Raw genomic sequence first — 21,440 nt, forward strand, 5'->3', positions numbered from 1 at the left:
AGGGAAAGAACACACTGTACCGATGTGTTAAGCTATGACAAAGCTCTTAGATATTCACCAATGCATGTCAGCTTTGAGCTCTCGGTTCATATTCTGGTAAAGGAACACTTTGTCTCGGTGGTTTTCCCTTTTCCCTTTTCTCTGCTCACATTGTACACTAAGTATTTTGTGTTCCTCTGTATATTCTAGCTCAATTATGTAATTTAGCACCCGTGTGTGTGTGTGTTCAGTAGCCATGGCAACGGCACAACATATCGGCGACCACAGAACCGCACTGGGGCCGCCGGCACTGCCAGGGTTGTGCCAGAGACTAATCCATGCCAGAGGTGACATGAGCGAAGGAAAAGTGAGGCGGGTGGAGACAACATGACACACACATGCAAAAATCACGCAAACATACACACGCATACAGACATGTGTGCACACAGACACACCAGCATATTCCTCGCCCCTCTCACTCCTCGCCTTCCTTTTAAAACACAAGCGCACACACTGGATATCCTCCCATTCTTCTTGGCTGGAGCCTCCCATGGCAATAGCAGTAGGAATCCATTCTCCACGGATGCTGGGACAGCTGTGCTGATATTGAATGAGACGCAGTTGGTTCTGCCTCTCTCTGCATGCAGCTCGAGATAAAAACTACATGCTACTTAATTCAAATCTATATTCCCTGCTGCCAAAAATGCACCCGACTCATCTTGTCTTTGTCTCTGCCACCACAGAGAGCTCTGATTTTCTTTGCAAAAAAACCCAAAAAAACGACAGTAAATGTCTGCATGCTGACGCACGGTGGCCCTCAGTCACATTTCTGACTGACAATAATCACAGAAACCTTCATAAATCTCTAAGTCATGCGCTTTCAATGCAAATATTCCATGTCACGCTAAAAAGCCCTCATTTGGAGTTTTACAATGTCTTATCAGAGTGACCTGCTTGTTTGAGGCCTGAGGTGATATTTGTGTGTGTGTGTGTGTGTGTGTGTGTGTGTGTGTGTGTGTGTGTGTGTGTGTGTGTGTGTGTGTGTGTGTAATATTTAGCCTTTTAGCGGTTGTGGGTTTTGAGGCGGATGGGCCTGTAACTGACTGTGTGTTATAAATGGAACACAGTGTCCCAGGCAGTCTGACATTATGACCTCCTGGTATCCCATGAAGAGGGGGAAAGGGTCCAGCTTTGCCTGTACAGCACAAAACAACCAGCACAGCCAGTCCAGCACTCCAGTTACACATGTGCGCACACAACCAGGAGACGAGAGAGCACAGTAGATCAGCCCTACCTGTCAATCAAACGAGCTATGAGTTCATTTTTTCTGACTGGTGGCCAGAAGCAGAGTGCTTTACTGGCCGCTGTGTCTCTTTTCCACACTTCTTCTTCTTCCTCTATAGCTTTACTGGATTACACTAGGGGTGTGTGTGTGTGTGTGTGTGTGTGTGTGTGTGTGTGTGTGTGTGTGTGTGTGTGTGTATAGAATCAAAGCAATTAAGCTGTTGTGAAACTGAACCTGATCACATGACAATAACATGATTTAAATATGCCCACCTGAGTAATTTAAGACCAATCCTTAACTGACTTTTAAAGGATGGGAGCAATACAGTCTGGCTGGAAAAGGGCACCCAGTGGTGCCAACTCACGGGCCTAACTGGTGTAAAGACATTCAGATTGGTGTTAACCAAAACTTTCAGGTGAACAATCGGATGTCCCGCGTGGACGCTTGGTTACACGCTGTTCATTAGGTGTCTGAAAAATCCAACATTTTTCTGTTTATTCAGACCACCCTTCCATCGGATTTTAATCCTCTGAACAGCTGTTCCAACTCATTTTCCAGACCATGGGAAGAGACAGAGAGACAGCCTGGATGTGTAGGGAGTGGATGAAGTGGGTGGGGGTAGGAGAGGGGGGTGGGGGTCACCAAATTTGTGTAAACTTAAAGTTAATGCATTAAAGTCCAGATATTGATTACATTTGTTTATCAGATGTTCACATAAAATAAACAAGCTCATGTCCCTCCCACCCCCCAAGAAATACTCTGTTGTCACTGAAAACGCGTCTTTCTGATAACGCGAGATACCGATTGGCGGTGACGTAAGAAAAATATAATACATCCTCTTGGAGAAATATAGGGGAAACTGTGGCGGACAAACTAATAAGTCACGGAGCCTGACATCGTGGATCTCAGAGCAGAGGCGACTTATGGCTACTAAGAAAATAGATCCGCAGGAAAATAAAGTTCTTTAAAGTCACGGAAAACGACCTTTCCTCGCGGATTGTTACAAGTATTATTTGGAAAGTAGCGCCGATTTATAATCTGGTTTTACCGCCGCAGTCATTTATTCATAGTGTTGGACCTGCGGTCAGTTTTTGATCATTACCCGCTGTTTTTCTTTAACTACAAATACATATAAATAAAAACACTAACAAAATAAAAGCATATAATGTGAAAAATATTTCTTGCTAAGTGTGTGCTAAACAATGTCAGCGCGCTCCTGCAATAAATCCAGCTACAGGTCAGAGTGAGAGGCCCTACGTGAGGAGGAGGAGAAGGATAAAAAAAAAAGTGGTTTTTGTTTTGTTTCTTTTTCCAAGATTAAAAAAAAGGAAAGGAAAAAAGAAAGAGAAGACACACACACCTAATGCTGAATAAAAAAGGGACTAAACAGGACTTACCACTAAGGCATTGTTTAGAAGGTGAGTAGGGTAATACTTTAGTGTTGAGAGGGTGTTAAGAGGCGAGGAGAGCAGGGGTCAGCGTCCAGGCGTGCAGAGGGTGGGGGAGGGAGGGGAGGGCAGAGGGAAGGAATAAGTTAAAACGTCGCACCAGTGAAAACAGTCTGAGATGACAACATTACGAGCTGCATAAATGATTTGAACACATTAAGAAAAGCATTGAATACCACCCCCATCCCCTCCTCCCCAAAATGTTTGGCTTTTTAAGATTTGTGCTGCGTCACGGTGGCCTTCTGGGAACTTAAAACTTTGGGGGAAAGCAAGAGCGAGAGAAGGAGGGGTAAAAAAGTGAAAATGCATTATGTAAAAAAAAACCCCCCAAAACGATTAGCAACAACACGATTATGTCGACGCATAATCTGAGCAGCACTCCCAAGTATAGTTTCCAAAATCCTTTAAAAAAAGAAATGCAATGGAAGAGGCAATGCAAAAAGAACCGTAACCCAATTCTTACTAATGGAAGATTAAAATATAAATAAATATGCATTGAAAGTACATCCTGAAACGCAGTGGGAGTCACGCAGCAAACACTCCTCTCCTCTCGGGGCTCTCTCGGTAATCTGCCTCCATCACGCAGTCTCCGTCACATCCCAGCACACAGTTAATAATTCATTCGATTGTTTACATGTGTTGCCATATCCGAGGTCCAAGCTCGATTTCTTAATTATTAACAGCAATTAAATAAACAAAATGTGCCTTTCTGTCTGCAGACGGAGCTGCAAGGGAATGTGAATGTGTGTGTGTGTGTGTGTGTGTGTGTGTGTGTGTGTGTGTGTGTGTGTGTGTGTGTGTGTGTGAGAGAGACAGAGAGAGGGAGAGAGAGAGAGGGAGAGAGAGAAAGTGCGTGTGTGTGTGTGTGTGTGTGTGTGTGTGTGTGTGAGAGAGAGAGAGAGAGAGAGAGAGAGAGAGGGAGAGAGAGAGAGAGAGAGAAAGCGCGCGCGCGTGTGTGTGTGTGTGTGTGTGAGAGAGAGAGAGACAGAGAGAGGGAGAGAGAGAGAGGGAGAGAGAGAAAGTGCGTGTGTGTGTGTGTGAGAGAGAGAGAGAGAGAGAGAGAGAGGGAGAGAGAGAGAGAGAGAGAGAGAGAGAGAGAGAAAGCGCGCGCGTGTGTGTGTGTGTGAAAAGAGAGGAGGTTGTTTGCACGGAGAGGGAAGTTGTTTTTGCGCACACATAAGGCTACTAATTATTAAAAAATGACAAGAAATACAACATGAGCTTCTATCCCTTTTCATGCCCAGTCAAAGACATACTGTAAGTTCCCATCATGTGCACCATGTGTGCTACATTAGCCTGTATGAGCTTCTGCTGCCACTTAGTTTGAATTAGGGGGAAATTTATGTTGGTAAATAAAAGCTTCTTTTGTTTAGGGATTATCTGTGACTGTGCAATATTTTTTATGTTGCAGATAAAGTCATCTGCAGAGTTAAAAGAGTGTATATATATATATATATATATATATATATATATATATATATATATATATATATATATATATACATAACATTTATTCAGTACTAATACAGCTTCACCATCCAAGTCCTGAAGTCAGCACCCTAAGTAGCCTTTAATAGCTTCTTCAATAAAACGAAGAATTAAATGGGAAAATAATAAACTCTCTGGGCTCTACGGGCATCATGATCGGGGAGACTAATGTTTTTAAATAGAAACCAGACATGACTTGTGCCCGCGTGGGACGAACCCAGAAACATCCCTCTCGGCCCATCTGGTAGCAGAGTCTCATACAATGTGAGGAAAACACTTTCTTTCTTTCTTTCTTTTTAATAAAACCACTGTAAAAATCAGGAATGAATTACACATAAAACAGCAGCCCTGGCAGTCCACTGTCAGCCGAAACCAATGAGGGATAAACAAGTTTGTCTTTATAGGAGTAAGACATCCAGCAACTGTTTAACACGGGGGAGGTCAGTGAAGGAAATACCTGCAATAACAACAATAATATATAATAATAATAAAAAACAAACAAACAAAAAACCTTCTTGATGTTGAAATGAAAACTTGAAGAATGCCATGTCAGAACGGAGACTTTGGATTTTATTTGGCTTTGCGAAATACGCTCTGGTGAGAGAAATGATGACAGTTTAACATGGCTGAGGTTAGAAAAGATACAGATTAACTGCATGGAGAGGGAAGCTTCAAGAACAGTCTGAAATGTTACATTTATCTCCAGCCAACTGTGCCGCAAAGCAAGAAGCTGAACTCGCACCGCTTTGGAAACTGTAGTTTTAGGGAAAGATTTGGCGTGTTAGCACACGTGACGTGTCAGCTAAATTAATATGAATAAAGCTGATTTTTTTTTTTACTAAGAGCCAACTTAGTAAAAAAAGTTACATGTATTACAAATAAACTGGAGGCAAAGTGCATGAAATACAATCTGCTAAAAGTAGTATGCTGATATCATTTCACTGAACGGATATAAGAGATGAGCGCGCTCTCTCTCACGCACACGCACACGCACACACACACACACACACAGATTTAAATAAAGTTTAAATAGCTACTTAATCATCGCTCTGAGATATCTCTTCACACTGATCGCTTCATCAGGTCTACAATAGCAGCAAAGGAACACTGACAATTGCTCGAATTAAATATGACGTGTGCATTTTGCAGATGCAGGAAACGGCATCCCTCAATATTTCTGACCCGAAACAAAAGCAAAGTGCTAAAAAAGTGAAGTCACTACCTGGACTTTATTTCAGCGCCACACACAGCTGTCTATACGTTCAAGGTCAGAAAGAAAAAGAAGCACGTGCAAATACGCGTTTGAAATCGATCCTGTCACGTGTTGCGTTCAAGTGAAAAAGAGATGGTATAGCAGCAGAGCAAGAAAGAAAGAAAGACTATTTCTAAAGGCGCACGCAGGACGTATACTGACCAATTATAATTACGCGCGCGCGCACACACACGCGCGCACACACACTCTCTCTCTGTATTCCTCTCAAACACACACACACACACACACACACACACACACACACACACACACACACACACACACACACACACACTTCAGGCTCCAATCTCTCGTTTCTCCCGGTCTCAGTCCCACATGAAAACAGCCCTAAAGGCGGCGGTGTGCGCCCCTGCTCACACCCCTCTCACCGGCCAAAAAAAAAACCCTCCCTGCGTTTCTCGCCACTTCAGAAAAATCTTAACAGCAGTCAAATTAAACTCCGCTCCACGTCCTGTCTATTCCACCGCTCTGCTATCTCCTCCTCTCACGGGCTCCCCTCCTTCTTTTTTGTTTAAAAAAAAGAAATACATTTCGGGAGAAGCGCCATTTTCTCTCCCAAAAGAAGAAGAAGAAGAAGAAAAAACCATGTGCGATGGAAACGCACGGGAAAAAGCTTCGTGCGACCGAGCGCGCCGCGAGACGAGCCGCCGGGAGAGCTGAGGATAAGTTTGAGTGGAAGAAAGACGCTCGACACAACCACGAAACACACGAGGAAAGGCAGAGTGGCACCGCACTGACTGCACGTATATATAAATATATATATATATAAGAGAAACCCCCGGCGTCCCCACTGTAAGCTACCCAAACAATGAAATAAGAGAAGACAGTTTACCTGTGTCAGGCAGTACGGGGAGTACATGGTTATTTTTTAGGAAGGAGACTTGGAGAGCTTATTTAAGTTGGATGGAAGCTCGGTATGGTGCTGCATTGCAATCGCTCGCCGTCCTGTTTCTCTCACTCCATGCTGCTGCAGCTTACAGTAACCCCGCCTAGAAAGTGAAAGCTTGCACAAACTTTCAGGGAAAAAACTTTGTCTCCCTCCCCTCTCCTCTCTGCTCTCCTCTTCGCAGGACTTTTATCGCTCCCCTCTTCTATCCTACTGAAAGCCCCCCCCCCCCCCCACACACACACACACTCTTTCTATTTTTCACGCAGATTGAAGTTCTTCTTAGTAAAATGTTCGGATTTTGCCACAGCATGAATTTTGCTTTTGGGGACTCTGAATCCGCTGTGCACACGCTTCCCCGCGTCTTTAGGTTCGCAATACTGTGCTTTCGAGCTGCGTTTACTGACCCGTGCATTCCATGTTGAGAGCAAATAATTACCAGAGGGCAGATGAGCCGGTCAGTTACACCGACTTGAGAAGGAAACACGTAAATGCATCAGCAGAGTAGATGAAAGTATATAATTTGAGGAATATTGTGAGAGCACCTCTGATTTCACTGACTTTTTAAATATGCGATGGCCAAGCATGCATTCAGTTGCATAAAACCTCTTAACATAATTCTGCTGAAGGTCCTGATCACAGGAATTCTCTCATGCATAAGTTTACATTTGATTGCACACTTAAATTCATTTACAGGCATTCAAATCGATGCGTCATCTCATTGCTGCTGTTAAGTTAAGTCTATTTATTTACTGAACCAGAGTTGACCCAGTCTGAAAAACCCACAACTGTAGCTTGAAAAACCAGTGAAGTGAGTCCAAGCCAAACAGTTACTGTAGCGTTCACTATGAAGTAGAAAACAGCGAAGACAGACGTATAATCACAGTCTTTGAGCGGTATCAAAATACTTCACTGGGGTGTGTGAGGAAAAACACACACACACACACATGAACGGTAGTGAGGGGTACACATATCACATAAAAATCATAAAATAACATTTCTTGGAGCAGGTCCCGAGTGTGGTACAGTGGGAATTTGGGTGGGAGTGAAGTCATTGTGGAAGAAGTGGAGCTGAAATTTTAGGCCTGACGTTAGAGTCCCACAGATTTATGAGGCCTACTGCTTGTGCATTTTTTATTAAATACTGCAAGCCTCTGCAGGCGAAACAAAGAGATCTGGGCTCTGTGTGGCCAATTACTGCACGCGGCCAGATACTCGAGCCAGAGGCGCAGGCGGGGAGGGAGAAAGTGTGTGGTCAGGAGCGCATGTAACGCCACAAAACTGTAACCTCTCGCCCTCGCCGTCGCACAAGGTTAGAATGCCAGCATTCCTTTTCTGTGAATAGGATACATGACTAATGTGAACCACACACGCCCTACAACACATTCACACACAACTTTTGGTTTCCCTTTGGGCAGGTGTATTAACTTCATAACCTGCCTGCAACATGTGCGGAAATCTCTTTGTTTTCAGCTCGCTTTGGTAGCCGAGTGCAAAAGGTTACAGCCTCTGCTCTCTCCGTCCTTTATGGAGCCGACTTGCATGCTCCGCACGCAAACACTCCTCTGCCATCGCTCCTTAAACGAGCCACACATTTAGTGGTCTGTGTGAGTAAATCTCTCATTAAGTAACACATGGTAGAGCCATATGCTATGGTTGGTGGGTCTGCCGCGGCTCTGCTTTTTCACACGCTTCGCATATACATATTTACCACTGTTCCAGAGTGGCCAGCGCTGTTAGTGACTTCACCCACCAGCTTGGTGCTGTTGTGCAGTCGCACCAGAACTGAGGATTTTATTAAGAAAGTGTCACAGAAGTGAGCAGTAACGATCTCGCAGCCGCTGTGGCCGTGTATCGCGGGGAGGCTTTAGGCTGTGGGTGTGCAAAACAGGCTGTATGAGGATGAAAGTAACCACAAATTTGACGGAGACCCGTGCGCACAGTATTACAGCCGGTGTTGATACCACAACTGTCTATAGGTGGCAACACAGCGGAGCGGAGATAAGTAAGTGTGGTTGCAATGTCTGGCAGAGCAGATGTCATCTCTAGCAGCGCGTCGTTTACATACACTGCACATGCGAGGCTTTGCTTGAAGTAGTTGTTCCCAACCAGGTGGAATCGCCTGTAAACACATCCCTCTCACCAAAGTCACCCTCTAACTTAAGTTCCAAAAGATGCCTCCTTTAATTAATTAAAAAAACAAAACAAAAACATGAGCAGTGCATGAATACACTTTCTAGCAATCTTTTATTTTCTGTTTGTCTAGTTTCACGCACAGACATGTAAGCAAATAGTTTAAACTAAATATCAAAATTTGGGGGGGATTTCAAAATCTTTTCATTGGCTGTTAGTCACATTGGATAAACATCACTTCTGGTCGATTTTAGAAAAATTCAGACATGTTATATTGGCAACATATTATAAAAAGACAAAATATTACAAGTTTCCCTTGCTTTAAAAGCATGGAGTAAGCCAGTTCCAGTGAGTAAATTTAAGGTGGTTGCAATTATTTGTTTGAACTGTGAACAAGGAATTGAGCACACGACCCACTTAATACAGTTAGTACATCTTAGTTTAGCTCCATTCACATGAAAACCACTCATAAAATGTGGATTATTAAAAGGCTGCTATAAATGTTTACAAGGTTTACACATATTATTAACCACAAAACTGTGTTTTATGTCACATTCTAGTGGCTCATGCAAATACAGTAATACATCTGAGTGACAACCCTTAACATGATCACTGTTGCTAGCTAAAATTTGAAGATGACCCACTGTGTCTTGCTTATTTTCTGTCATTTGCACTGCATTGTTACAGAGGTGGATGCTCATATTAAACTTGACCACGAGGTCAACTTGTGTAGAAGTAATCTGTGTGAGCCCAAAGAGCAACGCAAATGTTTTTTTCTACTCTTGGCTCTGTATTATGCCAAAGAGAAGCCCCACCCACTTGATGTTCTTTGTTTGGGAGGGGTAGCCAATGAGATTGAAGTTAGCATAAAAGGAGGGTGTTTTTCAAACGAAGAGCTGCTAAAACAGCTTGTTTTAGACAGTGACTGGAAGATAAAGACGAATCATTTAGACTCTCAAAAAGCTCAGTCATGCAAGGATAGTCTAGTAGAGTGGAAGAATAAAAAATACAGAGCTGGAAATGACCAAAATAGGTCCCCCTTAACACTGTCCTTGGCCACCCAGGTATGGAAACCACATTATTCAACCTCAGCATTGGAGGTCTAAACACAACAGATAAAACTGTGACCACGGCACTGCTGAAATGAATTGTTTGAACTTAAACATTAATAGACTCACTAGCCTTTTCTTAGAAAAGCTGTTACCAAGAAAAGCCAGGTTACAAATGATTAAAAAGAAAAACAATTATGTGGAAAATTCAGTGTCAGCTAGTAAAGTTAAAATACCCCAAAATAAAAAAATAAAAAGTAAGCAAGGTTACCTTTTGCATTTATGGTGTAATGCAAATTCTGTTCTATATTAATTATTCACTGGCTGCAAAATTCTGGGACGTTATTGTGTTTAAATTTCCATTTTTTCTGTGTTTATTTTCCTTTTTCTGTTATTTTTGTGACAAATAAGAAATCACCATTGCAAATGTTTGAGTGATGTGACAGATCATAGATATCCTCTTTCCCCCACTTCTTTTCTTTTCTTTGCAGATATACAGATATCAATCAACGGGGCTGAAGGGGGAAGTGAAATGTACACTGATACTGATGTATCAGAAATAAGCATCCAGGACGATCCTAACGTTATCAGTACAGGTTGTTATAGTTTGCATAACATTATTGTACAAAATGCTCAGGACGACAATGAATGGAGTCGTGACGCACTTTGCACAACACCGAGCCCCCTACATTAGACCTCCCGGCGAGAAGCTGGAGGTCGACGCTCTCCTGTGGACGCTCTCCTGTGGACGCTCTCCTGTGGACGCTCTCCTGTGGACGCTCTTGAACTCGCTGCCCCCCGGAATCCAATCCAGTCACAGTGACACCCCTCCCCCTCAACCCCTGTCTCCCAAAACTCTCTTTAGACGGCCGTGCTACCCACTCCTGGCCATAGCACTTCATTTCTTTACCCGGAGACATACAATATAGTGTAGCAACCCAGATTCTCTGAGAGACTTGGCATAAGACTTAACTCTGGGAAACAAAGCCTGTAGCCTAGAAAACTGGCTCCCACCTCATTAATGATCACATTTTCAGTCATACACAGGACCCCCCGCCCCACGCCATCCCGACTCCTCTGCTTTTATTACCATTTTATATCATGCCGATTGCTGTAAATCTCACGGCTTCTTTTTTTAGAAATGCTGCTCACTTTTCTCTTACTTTGTAGTTCTTTTTTGTTTTATACATCTAGGCATGCTTCACATTATCGTCGTAATTTGCACTCCCGTGAGACGAGGGCGCTTCGGTGAAGTTGCAAAGGCTTCTTTTTCTTTCCCCCCTTTTTTTCTTAAATGTGCGTGTGGAAATAATAATTGTAATGGTTTGCAGCTGAGTGGAGGGAGCTGTGAATGACATTATGATTGCGGTGCAATTACCAATAGCATGAAAACGGACTGTCAGTCAGAATAATGAGTAATGACTCCAATAACACATTTAATACCGACACATGAAATAATAATAACAATAATAATAATAATAATAATAATAATAGATGCATACCCTGTATGAATCTGATACTACAAAGCATTCAGGCATCCCAGGACCTCTGGAGGGTTCTTCGTTCAACAGAAAGGTTTCGGTTGCCTGAAATGTAACACAGTGATTCATTAGTTGGTTCTGTATTTAGGATCAGGGAATTTAAAACACACAGAAAAGCTGGTCGCAAAGCTGCAAAAGCAGATTTTGTATGTGAAAATCCTCCTCATCCTGCTGCTCGACCTATTTCATCATCCTCCTCAAGTCCCACCACCAGATAACTACTCAAGATCGGCGTCTTTACACTCTGCACACACGCGCACGATCGTGTGCACTGCCTGCCTGCGCCCATATGCTGTGCAGGCCCGAGGCCCAGCCCTGCCAGTCACTGCCACTTCAATGGGGAGCAAAGTGTTTAGCTGCCGTACCCGCACACAATACTCCGGCACAATGGCATTTCCTGTCCCTGCTATTTCACCTGCATGGTCACTTTTCTGTCAGCCTGCTCTGATTCAGCACAAATCATTCACACACAAACACACACTCACACACACAGCCGCATACAGTAATACACATGTTTGGCAAAGACTCGCACATACAGAGGCCATACGTCTGCCTCCACGGAGACAAAAACAGGCCACTCAAAAGGCCCTGCCCTGCATCCGCTGATAGATGCAGCTAAAGTGTTTATCCCAAGTGTTTGTTTCTATTCAGTGCAGTTCATTTGTATGCTGAGGGACGCGTCAGCCGAGACTTGGGCTCTGAATGAGCATCCATTGCAGTTCTGCTGTCAATTGAGGCAGCCAGGCCAGACAACATAGATGGGAGGAAACCACAGACTGAGGAGCTGGATATGGGAATGGGAGTTCTGCCTGGTTTGCTAGCCTGTGGCTATTACTTTTTAGTCCTAACTGGTACAAATTGCTTTTTGCCAGGCTAAATTTTAATGTCTCTTCTGGAAATCGACTAAACCTATTAGACAAGGGCTAAAAACGTCTGCGTTCATGAAAATAGCTCCGGTTCCATGAGTAAGAGAGTGGAAGTTTTACTCACAATGGGACTTACTTGAGTTTCTGGATATAGGAGAAGAGGGGAAGTAATCTTATTTTCCAGAACTTTACCTTCTTATCTCTCAACATACCTACAGCAGAAACAAACATGCACCCAAAACAGGAACAAACATCGCTCGTAGCCAGCAAGAAAACGTAAAGTTATAGTATTTAAACTGGCATGTGATATAAACAGTTTTTTAGGGAATTTAAACAGATATTAGGTTACTTAAGCATTTGCATATGCAGACAAATACACACATGCGCCGGGTGACATGGGATTGCCCTTAAACAAATACATGCAGAGACACATGCATAAACACGCAGCACTATAATAAGTCCCAGACTTGGACTAACTGAGCTGCGGCTGGAGACACAGGCTATTCATATCCTTCAGAATGAGAGGTTACAGCTCGAGTCTTTTCCCTTTTCCTTTCTACTGTAACACAGGAAGGGCATCTGTGTGTATGATTTCACTCAACGTCTGTGGCAAAAGGTTCAGCAGGCAGGTTGATTAACATAACACTAACACTGGCTTTGTTAGCGTGGCCTCTCCCACGCACAATAAGTTCAGCGTGTGCCTCGTGAAGCACACGCTCGCTTAAACAAAAGTTAGAATTCGAGTCATCCAAATGGCTAAGAAAACACTGCGCGCGGCGCACGGCCTCAGCATCCAACCTCTGGCCTGTCATCATTAATATGTGGGGAAACACTGGAGGGAAACCATTTGAAACCATTTGTCCCACTAAATGGTGCCCTTGTCAAGCTCCCCGGGATTTCTGTTAAGCTTTTAAACTGCCCAGTCCAGCTGAAGGATATATTTTACTCCACTGATAATTACAGAGCAGCACAAAACATGGCACTCCACTGGCTCGAGCGGCCTCTTGTTTCTGACATGTTTTAGTCATTTAAGGATGAAAAATAATTTTCACTGCACAGAGGGAATCCCGGCTCGAGGACGCTGAACACCGGATAAACGACAATCTAAAAACACATCGTTTAATGAATGAATCTTTCTCTGTCTCCAGCCCTTAGAGAGCTGCACTGAGGCTCAATGTTGAGTGCAGCTCCCTGAAGCACTGGCCCGCTTTCCTCCTCTGTCAGTTTTTAAGCAGCATAGTATCAATTATACATATATGTGTTTTTCTATATGTATGCAACATATGCCTGATCCATATGCTGGCCCCAAGCTAAAATAGTTGCAGAGTCTCGTGTAATAAACACTTAAAAAGCTCCACTACTCATTTGCTGTCTGCGATGCTGGTTTTTGGTGACTGAAATGAAGCACAGATGATTAAAACAGAGAAGCATCAGCCTGGGTCAGGCTTAAATCCACAGTTCAAATCTCCATATTATTTACATGCATGTATGGGGTAGTTCAAGACCTTGGGAAATCCCCCAGTTTGTGAATTTTAGCTATTTACAGAGGAAATTTGCAGGAAACTTCATAAAATTGTAAGTATTCTGTTCAGTGGTTGAATATGTTACGTTATGTTTATATCAAGTAATTTTGCTAAATTTACAATTATGGAAGTAATAACTATTATGTACTAAATCATTTGCTGTTTTACATGTTTACAATTCACAATTTGATCATCAATTCTGCCCACAGAAAACAGCAGTACAAGGAATTCCCTCTACGTAACCCTAAACAGAGAACAAATAACAGACTCATCAAGTGGACAGAAAATCTCCAAATGAATGACTGAATGCGAAAATAGAATATCAACGATCACAATTTTTTTCTCTGCCAAAAAGTTTTGGCATGTAAATTTAAACTACAGACGGCGACAGCAAAACAATTGCATTAAACATAAAGAGGTCTGAAGATTTTTAGCTAAAGGTAACACAAACCGGAGAAACAGAACACCCCCCTACCCCCAGCTAGGTTAGCTCTGTTCAGAGAGAACAAGGATTGCTATATTTTATTTATTTTTACTTCACAACTGTTTTATCAAGTCGTTTTATAAAATCCCTCAAGTTGTCTTATTTCTCTGTCCTGTAAAAGCCTAATTGCCAGAATAAGACTAAGACAATAATAAGCTCATAGTATCAACCTCGAAGGTAGTAATTTGTCACTTATTGCTTCAAACTATTGCAGATTTTATAAAAGTAAACGTATACTTCATAACAGCTAGGTTTTATTTCCCCCCCAACATGCTTACACTAGCAGTGTTACCTGAATTAGCATAAAAATGTTAGGCATGAATCTGGAGCTAGCTTAAAATAAAAACTAGAAATTGGGATAAATAACTAGCTTAGCTCTGTCCAACCCTTCTATTAAGCTGTCTTACCAAATGTTTTTTGTGTCCTCGCTAGCACAACATTATTTGTGAGACTATGTCGCTGTACTTTTCTTTGTTCACAAAGAAAAAGTTCAAACAGGTTAGCTTAGCACCTGCTAAGCTAGGTTAAAGTGAATCTCATGAAGAAAGTGAAAAGGCGTACTCTAATTTTCAAATATTTTCATATTGTAGTGAAAACATTTATTTTAGTGTATTATTGTTGTTGTAGATTGCTAAATGAGCCATATGAGCAACATCCTGCTGTTGCTGAATTCAAGGTGAAACCGCAACCGGCTGTCAGTTGAAGCGGTCATGCCCTTGATTATGAATAGGCACTTTGAGCTGCTAATTGCTCTAATATGTTTACAAGTTAGCCACTCGCTGTTTTAACCTTTTAGTTGATTTTACACAACTCACTTCGCTTTTTGTGGAAAATGATAGAAAAAAAGCAAAAGCAACAACTATAACAGGCTGGGCAGTCACCTAGCACCAGCGCTACCTTCGTTTAGTCGCATCTGAGACCAATCTCAGACACAACTGAGCATGAATACGAATCATGATCTCTACAATACCTCAGCTGCACTTACTCTGCTCAATTCTCTCTGACATCCACGTTTACAATAAGTGAGATCTAAAAGGGGGACAGATGCCTAAGTTGGCTGCCTCACATGGAATTAGATTAATCAGAGCGCATATACATATGGCCCACCTTCCTCTGTCTCCCACTTTGTCTTGTTCACACAAAGATACACAACAGCCCAGAAACCACCTGGGTTTCCATATTTCTGAATACGCGTCGATCCACCAGTGGTGGGTATCTTCGCAGTCACTGATTAACAGCCTTCTGATCATTCCGCCGCACCGTCCTAATCATTTGCAGACTTGTCTGTATGAGCTCAACAGTTCCTAGAGGATCAGAGACTTCTGCGGCAAAACATAACTGACATCCTACTCAGTCCTGCTCCATTCAGCCTTAATTGTATCCTCATTCTTCACCTGGTAACAAGCTAACAAACCTGTGCAGATGTGGCAAGCACATCAAAGAGAGGGAGGGATGGGAGGGGGAACTTGTTTGTAAAAAAAAATGTGTGGGGGAATATGAAAGGGGAAATTTACGTTGTGTGAGTCCAAGCCAGCGCCACCTCAGGGAGAAATGCTGGAAAAATGTGATATTTTACACCTGCATCTCAGGAGGTGGGGAATAAGAGACAAGGAGGGGGGTGGTGGTAATTAGAGGAGTGTGCGTGCTTGCATGCGTGCGTGTGTGTGTGTGTGTTCGTAAAGGATTTTTAGTATGTTTCTGGGTCTTGCCGCTGGTTCTTCTGCAGCATTCAATTTGGTATGATACATTCGATGCCAGATTATTAAAAATGCTAAACCTGGTTACGAATGCTAAAAAAAAGTGTTGAAATTTTAAACAAATATGCTAATATTGTTAGAGTGATAAATAGCTGGAAAGCCCTGTTTAATGAATAATGCTATTGGCTCTAATTCCTCATTAAGGCCCTAAAGAGGAGAGTGAAGAGAGAAAATACATGTATTGTTGTGATTTTCCCCCCTTTTCTCCCCCCCAAATTAAACTCAGAAGGCATAAGATACCAGCACCTTCCCAAATTAAGTTCATTCAAATTACTTGGTTACACAGCTGGTGTGCATTCTGGTGTGTCTTGTGAAACCAATTAATGTGAGGCTTCAGTCTTGATAAGATAATTAAAGGAGGGCTAGAATAGAGATGGAGGAGTTTGAAGTGTTCAGGCTCGTGGTACAAAATAAGACTTCCTTTAAACTGCAAAAAAACTTTGCCTTGAATCAAGTTAAAATAAAATCTGTGTGATTTGTTCTGCCATTTCCAAAGCAAACTGATCTGATCTGGGGGCTTAAGTCAAATTATGCTCATACTGAAGGGTCTGCGTTATTTCTAGATTATTATTTGCTTAAACTAACAAGTGAGATTATCTCACTCCAGTGTTTTGACTTTGTATATTTTTAGAGCTCACTTAAAGAAGTTAAAACTGCATGGTTTTGAATCTGGCTTCCTGTACTAGGCGTTATGCATTCCCTGGGAACGTTTGAATTAAAATATATGTTTAGATTTTGATTTTGTTCTATAAGAAGAGATGCATTTTTGTATTAACTGTAGCAAACAACTGTCAAAACATCCTGTAAAACACAGTAATGTGGCATTCTTTCTAAATACAGCTGAATCCCGTGACCTCTCGGGCCTTTGATGAAATCTTACAATCTTAATGTTTACACCCCGTTTTTCTTGGATTTGACCTTCATTCTCTTGCTCGCGTCTGCTCGTTTGAGCAAACTTGCAGAGCACAGCGTAGCCGCCAGAACACAGTCAATATAAAGACATTTATAACTGTAGTAACTTGATGAAGCAATCGCAACATTTTAATTTGGCGGTGCCGTGTGTGCTGGTAGTTTCAGTTGTGCTGCACTCAGACTTTGAGCGTTGCAGATGTTCGATATGGTTTCCAATTCTTAACAAAGGTGTTTTGTAAGTTAAAGAAGAAGCAGAATGAAAGGAAAATCCCCAACAATCAGACAGTCTGCTATGAGGAAGCAGTTGGTGATGATGAGAAGGAAGAACTCCCTTTTAAAAGGAAGAGGCCTCCAGCAGAACCAGTCTTATGTAAGCATCTGCTGCAACCGGTTGGTGGGTAAGAGAAAATAGTAAAGAAAAAAGTGGGGCACACACGTCTGTGAGTGCAGTGGTTCGCTTTTTTCTCTCCAAGAACAATGTTAAGGTTTAACTAGCAATAGTACACCACGACTGAGTTAATGAGTTAATCGCTTCTGTCCAGCTTCAGGCTGGTTGTTAAGATGTTGAATACAGCAATATTCTGAAAACACAACCAACAGGCATGCAGACTGTGACCCTGTTCAGCATAAGAAATGTTGTTTTTAAAGATTCAGATCTGTGTATTGCACTCAGCAGTGATATAAGGATTTTAGAGTAGTAATACTGAAATGGATAAATATGAAAATACTCCATTTAGAATCCATTCATTGTATTTACTATACAGAGCACTGTCCAGCCTGTAAAACCATTTGTCATGTGTTTCGTGGGTCTATTAAAAATGCTAAAAATGTTTTGAGGCCCAAAAAAAAACTGCCCTGTTGATGTCATAATGATGTCACTAGAGTTTTCTTGACATTTCAGTCTATTAAACGCACACACACAAAAAATATATTACCAGTATAGGAATGGAGTCTGAGCTGAGTGAGCTTAACTTAATGAAAATGTAATGAAATTGAATTGAATTTAATGAAAGATGTTACTGAGCTGCACTGAGATCTGGGATTCAGCTTTTCTCAGTTTGAATTATTAGCTTAGCTAAGCTTAGCTCAGACTACCCCAACTGTAACCAGTAAACCACTGGAGTATTACTGTACGTTTTATCTTTTGAGACACTCTTTCATGAACTTGTGATTCGTTTAGCACAACAAGGATCTCATATTAAGGAAGCTGAATGACTGAGGTGATTACAGCTCGTGATATATCCACTGTAGCCCCTCGGCTGCACACTGTTAAAATCACAACAGCTTAAAAACCAGTCAACCTGACAAGCACATCTGAGCTCACTATCCTAATATTTATGCTGTTTGACTGTATATCAGAGTTTCCATCTTTAAACTACAGCAAAAGCTTACACGCTGCATAAGCTATTATAGCCTCCTTGAAGCCTTATTTATTTTTCCAGAGAAACGTCAAGGCCAGGACAAACATAATAGCATAATATTCTGTATACAGTGAGGGATGACATCACTGGCAACAACGGCCAAGATGGAGATCACACAAGACTGGAAAACCGCTTGTCTGATCATCATGTGGTGGGCTGTACACACACACACACACACACACACACACACACACACACACACACACACACACACACACACACAGAGGCAGAGTGCAGGATACAGTTACCACAGCTATTTACACAGCACTCTGTGATTCTATTTTTTTTAATCTTTAGTTCCTGCACTATATATCACACATATGTTTACCACGGAGAATCCAGTGTAAACTTTGCATTTGGCTATATATTTAAAACACCGCTTGCATTGCTTATTGTAAAGGTCCGGTCTGTCTGTAAATCATCATTTTGGACCCATAATGTCATCTTTGTATTTCCTGATGATGGCTCAAACTTTCTGTTTACTTTCTGGCACATAGGGAAAAATCCATAACCTATAAATCCTCGTGTATATATAGATCATCTGTAAAGAAAAGTAGTGTTTGAATATTTATTTCTGTGGCAGAGATGGCGAACTGGCCTCGGGGAAAGCTAACAGGAGTCTGACACTGATTGACAGATGCCTCCAGTGCCGTCTGACTAAACTAACATGCAGTTGAAGTGTTTGGCACAAAATCAACACAACACACATATAGCCTTTGAAAATAAATAAATAAGGTTTTTTTTAAAAGAGGTGAGTTGCTGCTATAAGTAGGAGAATAACAAGTGGGGATAATCCCATGTGAGGCCTGTCCTGAATTCTGTATCATTTTTACTGATGAGCTTCTTGGGCAGCTGCCATGTCAGCAAGGATGCTCGTAAACAAATAATTATTCATACTAATAATCTTCCATATTCATGTGCAAATAAGATCCATTCCTGGGTATCTAAGCAGCTTCAAGGTTGTATGTGGGAGGTTCCCCTAACTATTGCCTGACTTGAAACATTTCATGCCAAAAAAGAATTTCTAAGGGTCAAGGATGTGTGAGCTCTCTTTCATAGTTTTGCATAAAACAGACTTTCTTATTACTAATTTTAAAACCTAAAAGCACTTCATTCAAATGAATGCTTTCGCAAGCCTCACAGAGAGTAGATTTCTCATTTAACATGTTAAAAGAAAATCGGGATAAAACATGAAAAACGTCTTCTGTTTGAAAGGACTCAACTCAAACGAAAAAGGAAACCTTGGATAAAATCTCATAAGCTGATGTCTGCTTAAAGAATCCTCAAACAAACTTCAGTTAGAGTTCGAGAAGCATTACAAACGTTTGCTTTGTGATACCACTGGATTTCCCTGAATGGGACAAATAAACCACCTGCGTAATTAAGGATTTAGTCCCTGCGTAATTACGCACAAATCAAATGGCCACTTAATAGAACGCTGGCGCAAACAATAAGTTCCATCCTGCTACAGCCAACTTTCCAGACTCTGGTAAACCTTGCCTTTAGGTGGGATTTGTGCTCTAGGATCCTTCCCACATGCAACAGTGAAACCTTTACATACTGTATGACACCTCTATTATGGATGTTGTGCCATAGGTCCTATCATATATGCGACTATAAATAGACTAGCCCAGTCTGTGAGAGGAGTCATGTTCTCCGTGTGGATGAAACGGCAGAAGGCAGTAGGCATCGAGCGGTGAACTGAGAGGGCTGGACACTAATTTGGCCAGCAGGTTGGAAAGAAAAAATTGGCAACAACGTATGTAACTATTAAAATAAGGTGGATTAGGTTTTCCTTCCAGCAACATCCTTTCAAATGTACATGCAGCTCCTTAGCAAGGAAATCTCCCCACATTTTTAAAACAACCATAAGATCCTAATGAGTCTAACTGTGACAGCAAACAGATTCAGGTAGGTGGAGGGACTTGGCACATACTTTGTGACTGTTACACATTAGCCACACCAAATACACACACACACAAACACACACACACGCACACGAAATATAAGATAGCTCACTAAACTATAAAGCACAGAATCATTAAAACGATGAACAAGTACAATGATTGTCAAAGCTGACTGCATAAATGAGCAAATTATTGGTTTACATAGCACGTACCATTGTGGTGTGAGGATATGTGCCAACACTCTCAAAGACCCATTTTCCACTCTGAAAAGTTCGGCTTCCAAAAAAAAAAAAAAAAAAAAGTGAGTGGGAGAGAGAAAACTGCTCGGTTTCTTGCTCAGCTGGGCCTTATACCGGAAGCAAAAGAGCCCTAATGCACGGCCTGCTGCCCGGTAAACACTTTTTGGGATAAAGTGAAGTCAGCTCTTCTCAGTCCAGGCAAACGGGACGCAGAGTCGTACAATCCAAGCGGTCTGCCTCCCGACTTCTTCATGCAAGGTGTTTATGTGCGGCTTTCAACTCGTGATAGTTCCACGAAACTCGAAGCTGCGCGCGCCTGGCTGCACTCTCAGTCCCGGTGCCGTCACGTCCCCGCACCGAGTCCCCGAGCTACGTGCCACCGAGACGCTGCACCGTCAGAGCCCGAGTGTCGGAGCAGAAGCCTGGCCGCGCACCGACAGTAAGTAGCCTGCCCTGCGCTCTCAGCTCACGCGCTCACCAAATCAGCTGTTGCTCCTCCAGACTGGACGCCGCGCGCTCTCTCCCCTTGCATGCTCAGGCGTCGCCGATCACGTAAAAGTGCAGTCCGCTTCTCGGTTCTTCTCCACCTGTCCTCCACCCCCTTCTCAGTGTCGGCACAAAGTTGCTGGGAGGACCGCGTCTGAAACAAAACTCAGCATGTGGCAGCGCGAGTGTCGCAACATCCGCGAGCGGGACCTCAGCGGACGGTCTGTGATCTGAAACCCAAAAACAAAGAGGTGAAACGTGCGTCTGTCTCCCCGTGTGTGCGACTGTGTGTGAGTGTGTGAGTGTGTGACATCGAGCAGCTATAATTAAGTAAACAAAATGCGAGAAGTGAGCGCACAGCGTGGCCGCCTGCACGCACCACTGAGGACGAAACGGTGTCCTGCGGCCGCGGCCGAAAAAGCGGAGCGGAGGGCTGGTGAATTATTAATAACCAGAGCGGTTCACAGTCTGTCGTGTTCAGTGAGTAACCAGGGCGGCAGCTGGGGGTTTAGAGGAATTAAATACGGGCTCAGAGTAAACCGTGGACGCAGGGGATTAGTAGCTCTCACCGGCAACAGTGTAGGGGCAGCTCGGGGCCGATAGAGAGGGCGGGAGGGAGCGGAGGTTCTAGGGAGCAGTGGGGGAGACGGCGGAGGTGGTAGGGTAGGACATTTTTTTTGAGTGCAAATTTAATAGTCAGCCTAAATGGATGGGTGGTATGTACGTGAACACGTGTCACTTAAAATTTAAATATGAGCTCCAG

The 21,440-nt window shown here is 42.6% G+C and overlaps 1 protein-coding gene across 6 annotated transcripts in view; it reads right to left on the reverse strand.

The window, feature by feature from the left end:
- Nucleotides 1-21,108, reverse strand: part of nfixb (nuclear factor I/Xb) — a 135,635-nt gene extending 114,527 nt beyond the window's left edge. The window contains exons 1-4 of one of the 6 annotated variants that reach the window (XM_004570329.6): nt 21,057-21,072; nt 20,165-20,907; nt 11,044-11,127; nt 2,662-2,697 (exon numbers count right to left, since the gene is read on the reverse strand). In XM_004570329.6, the coding sequence (XP_004570386.1) occupies nt 2,662-2,697; nt 11,044-11,127; nt 20,165-20,167 (123 nt within the window). In that variant the 5' untranslated portion in view covers nt 20,168-20,907; nt 21,057-21,072. Of the gene's footprint in view, nt 1-2,661; nt 2,698-6,305; nt 6,517-11,043; nt 11,128-20,164 lie in introns of those variants that run through there. The other 5 variants (XM_004570331.6, XM_012924423.4, XM_012924424.4 and 2 more) reach the window with 5 other exon arrangements.
- Nucleotides 21,109-21,440: the final 332 nt, after the last annotated feature.

This window comes from Maylandia zebra, linkage group LG4, assembly GCF_041146795.1.
Source record: "Maylandia zebra isolate NMK-2024a linkage group LG4, Mzebra_GT3a, whole genome shotgun sequence".
NCBI classification, from domain to species: Eukaryota; Metazoa; Chordata; class Actinopteri; order Cichliformes; family Cichlidae; genus Maylandia; species Maylandia zebra.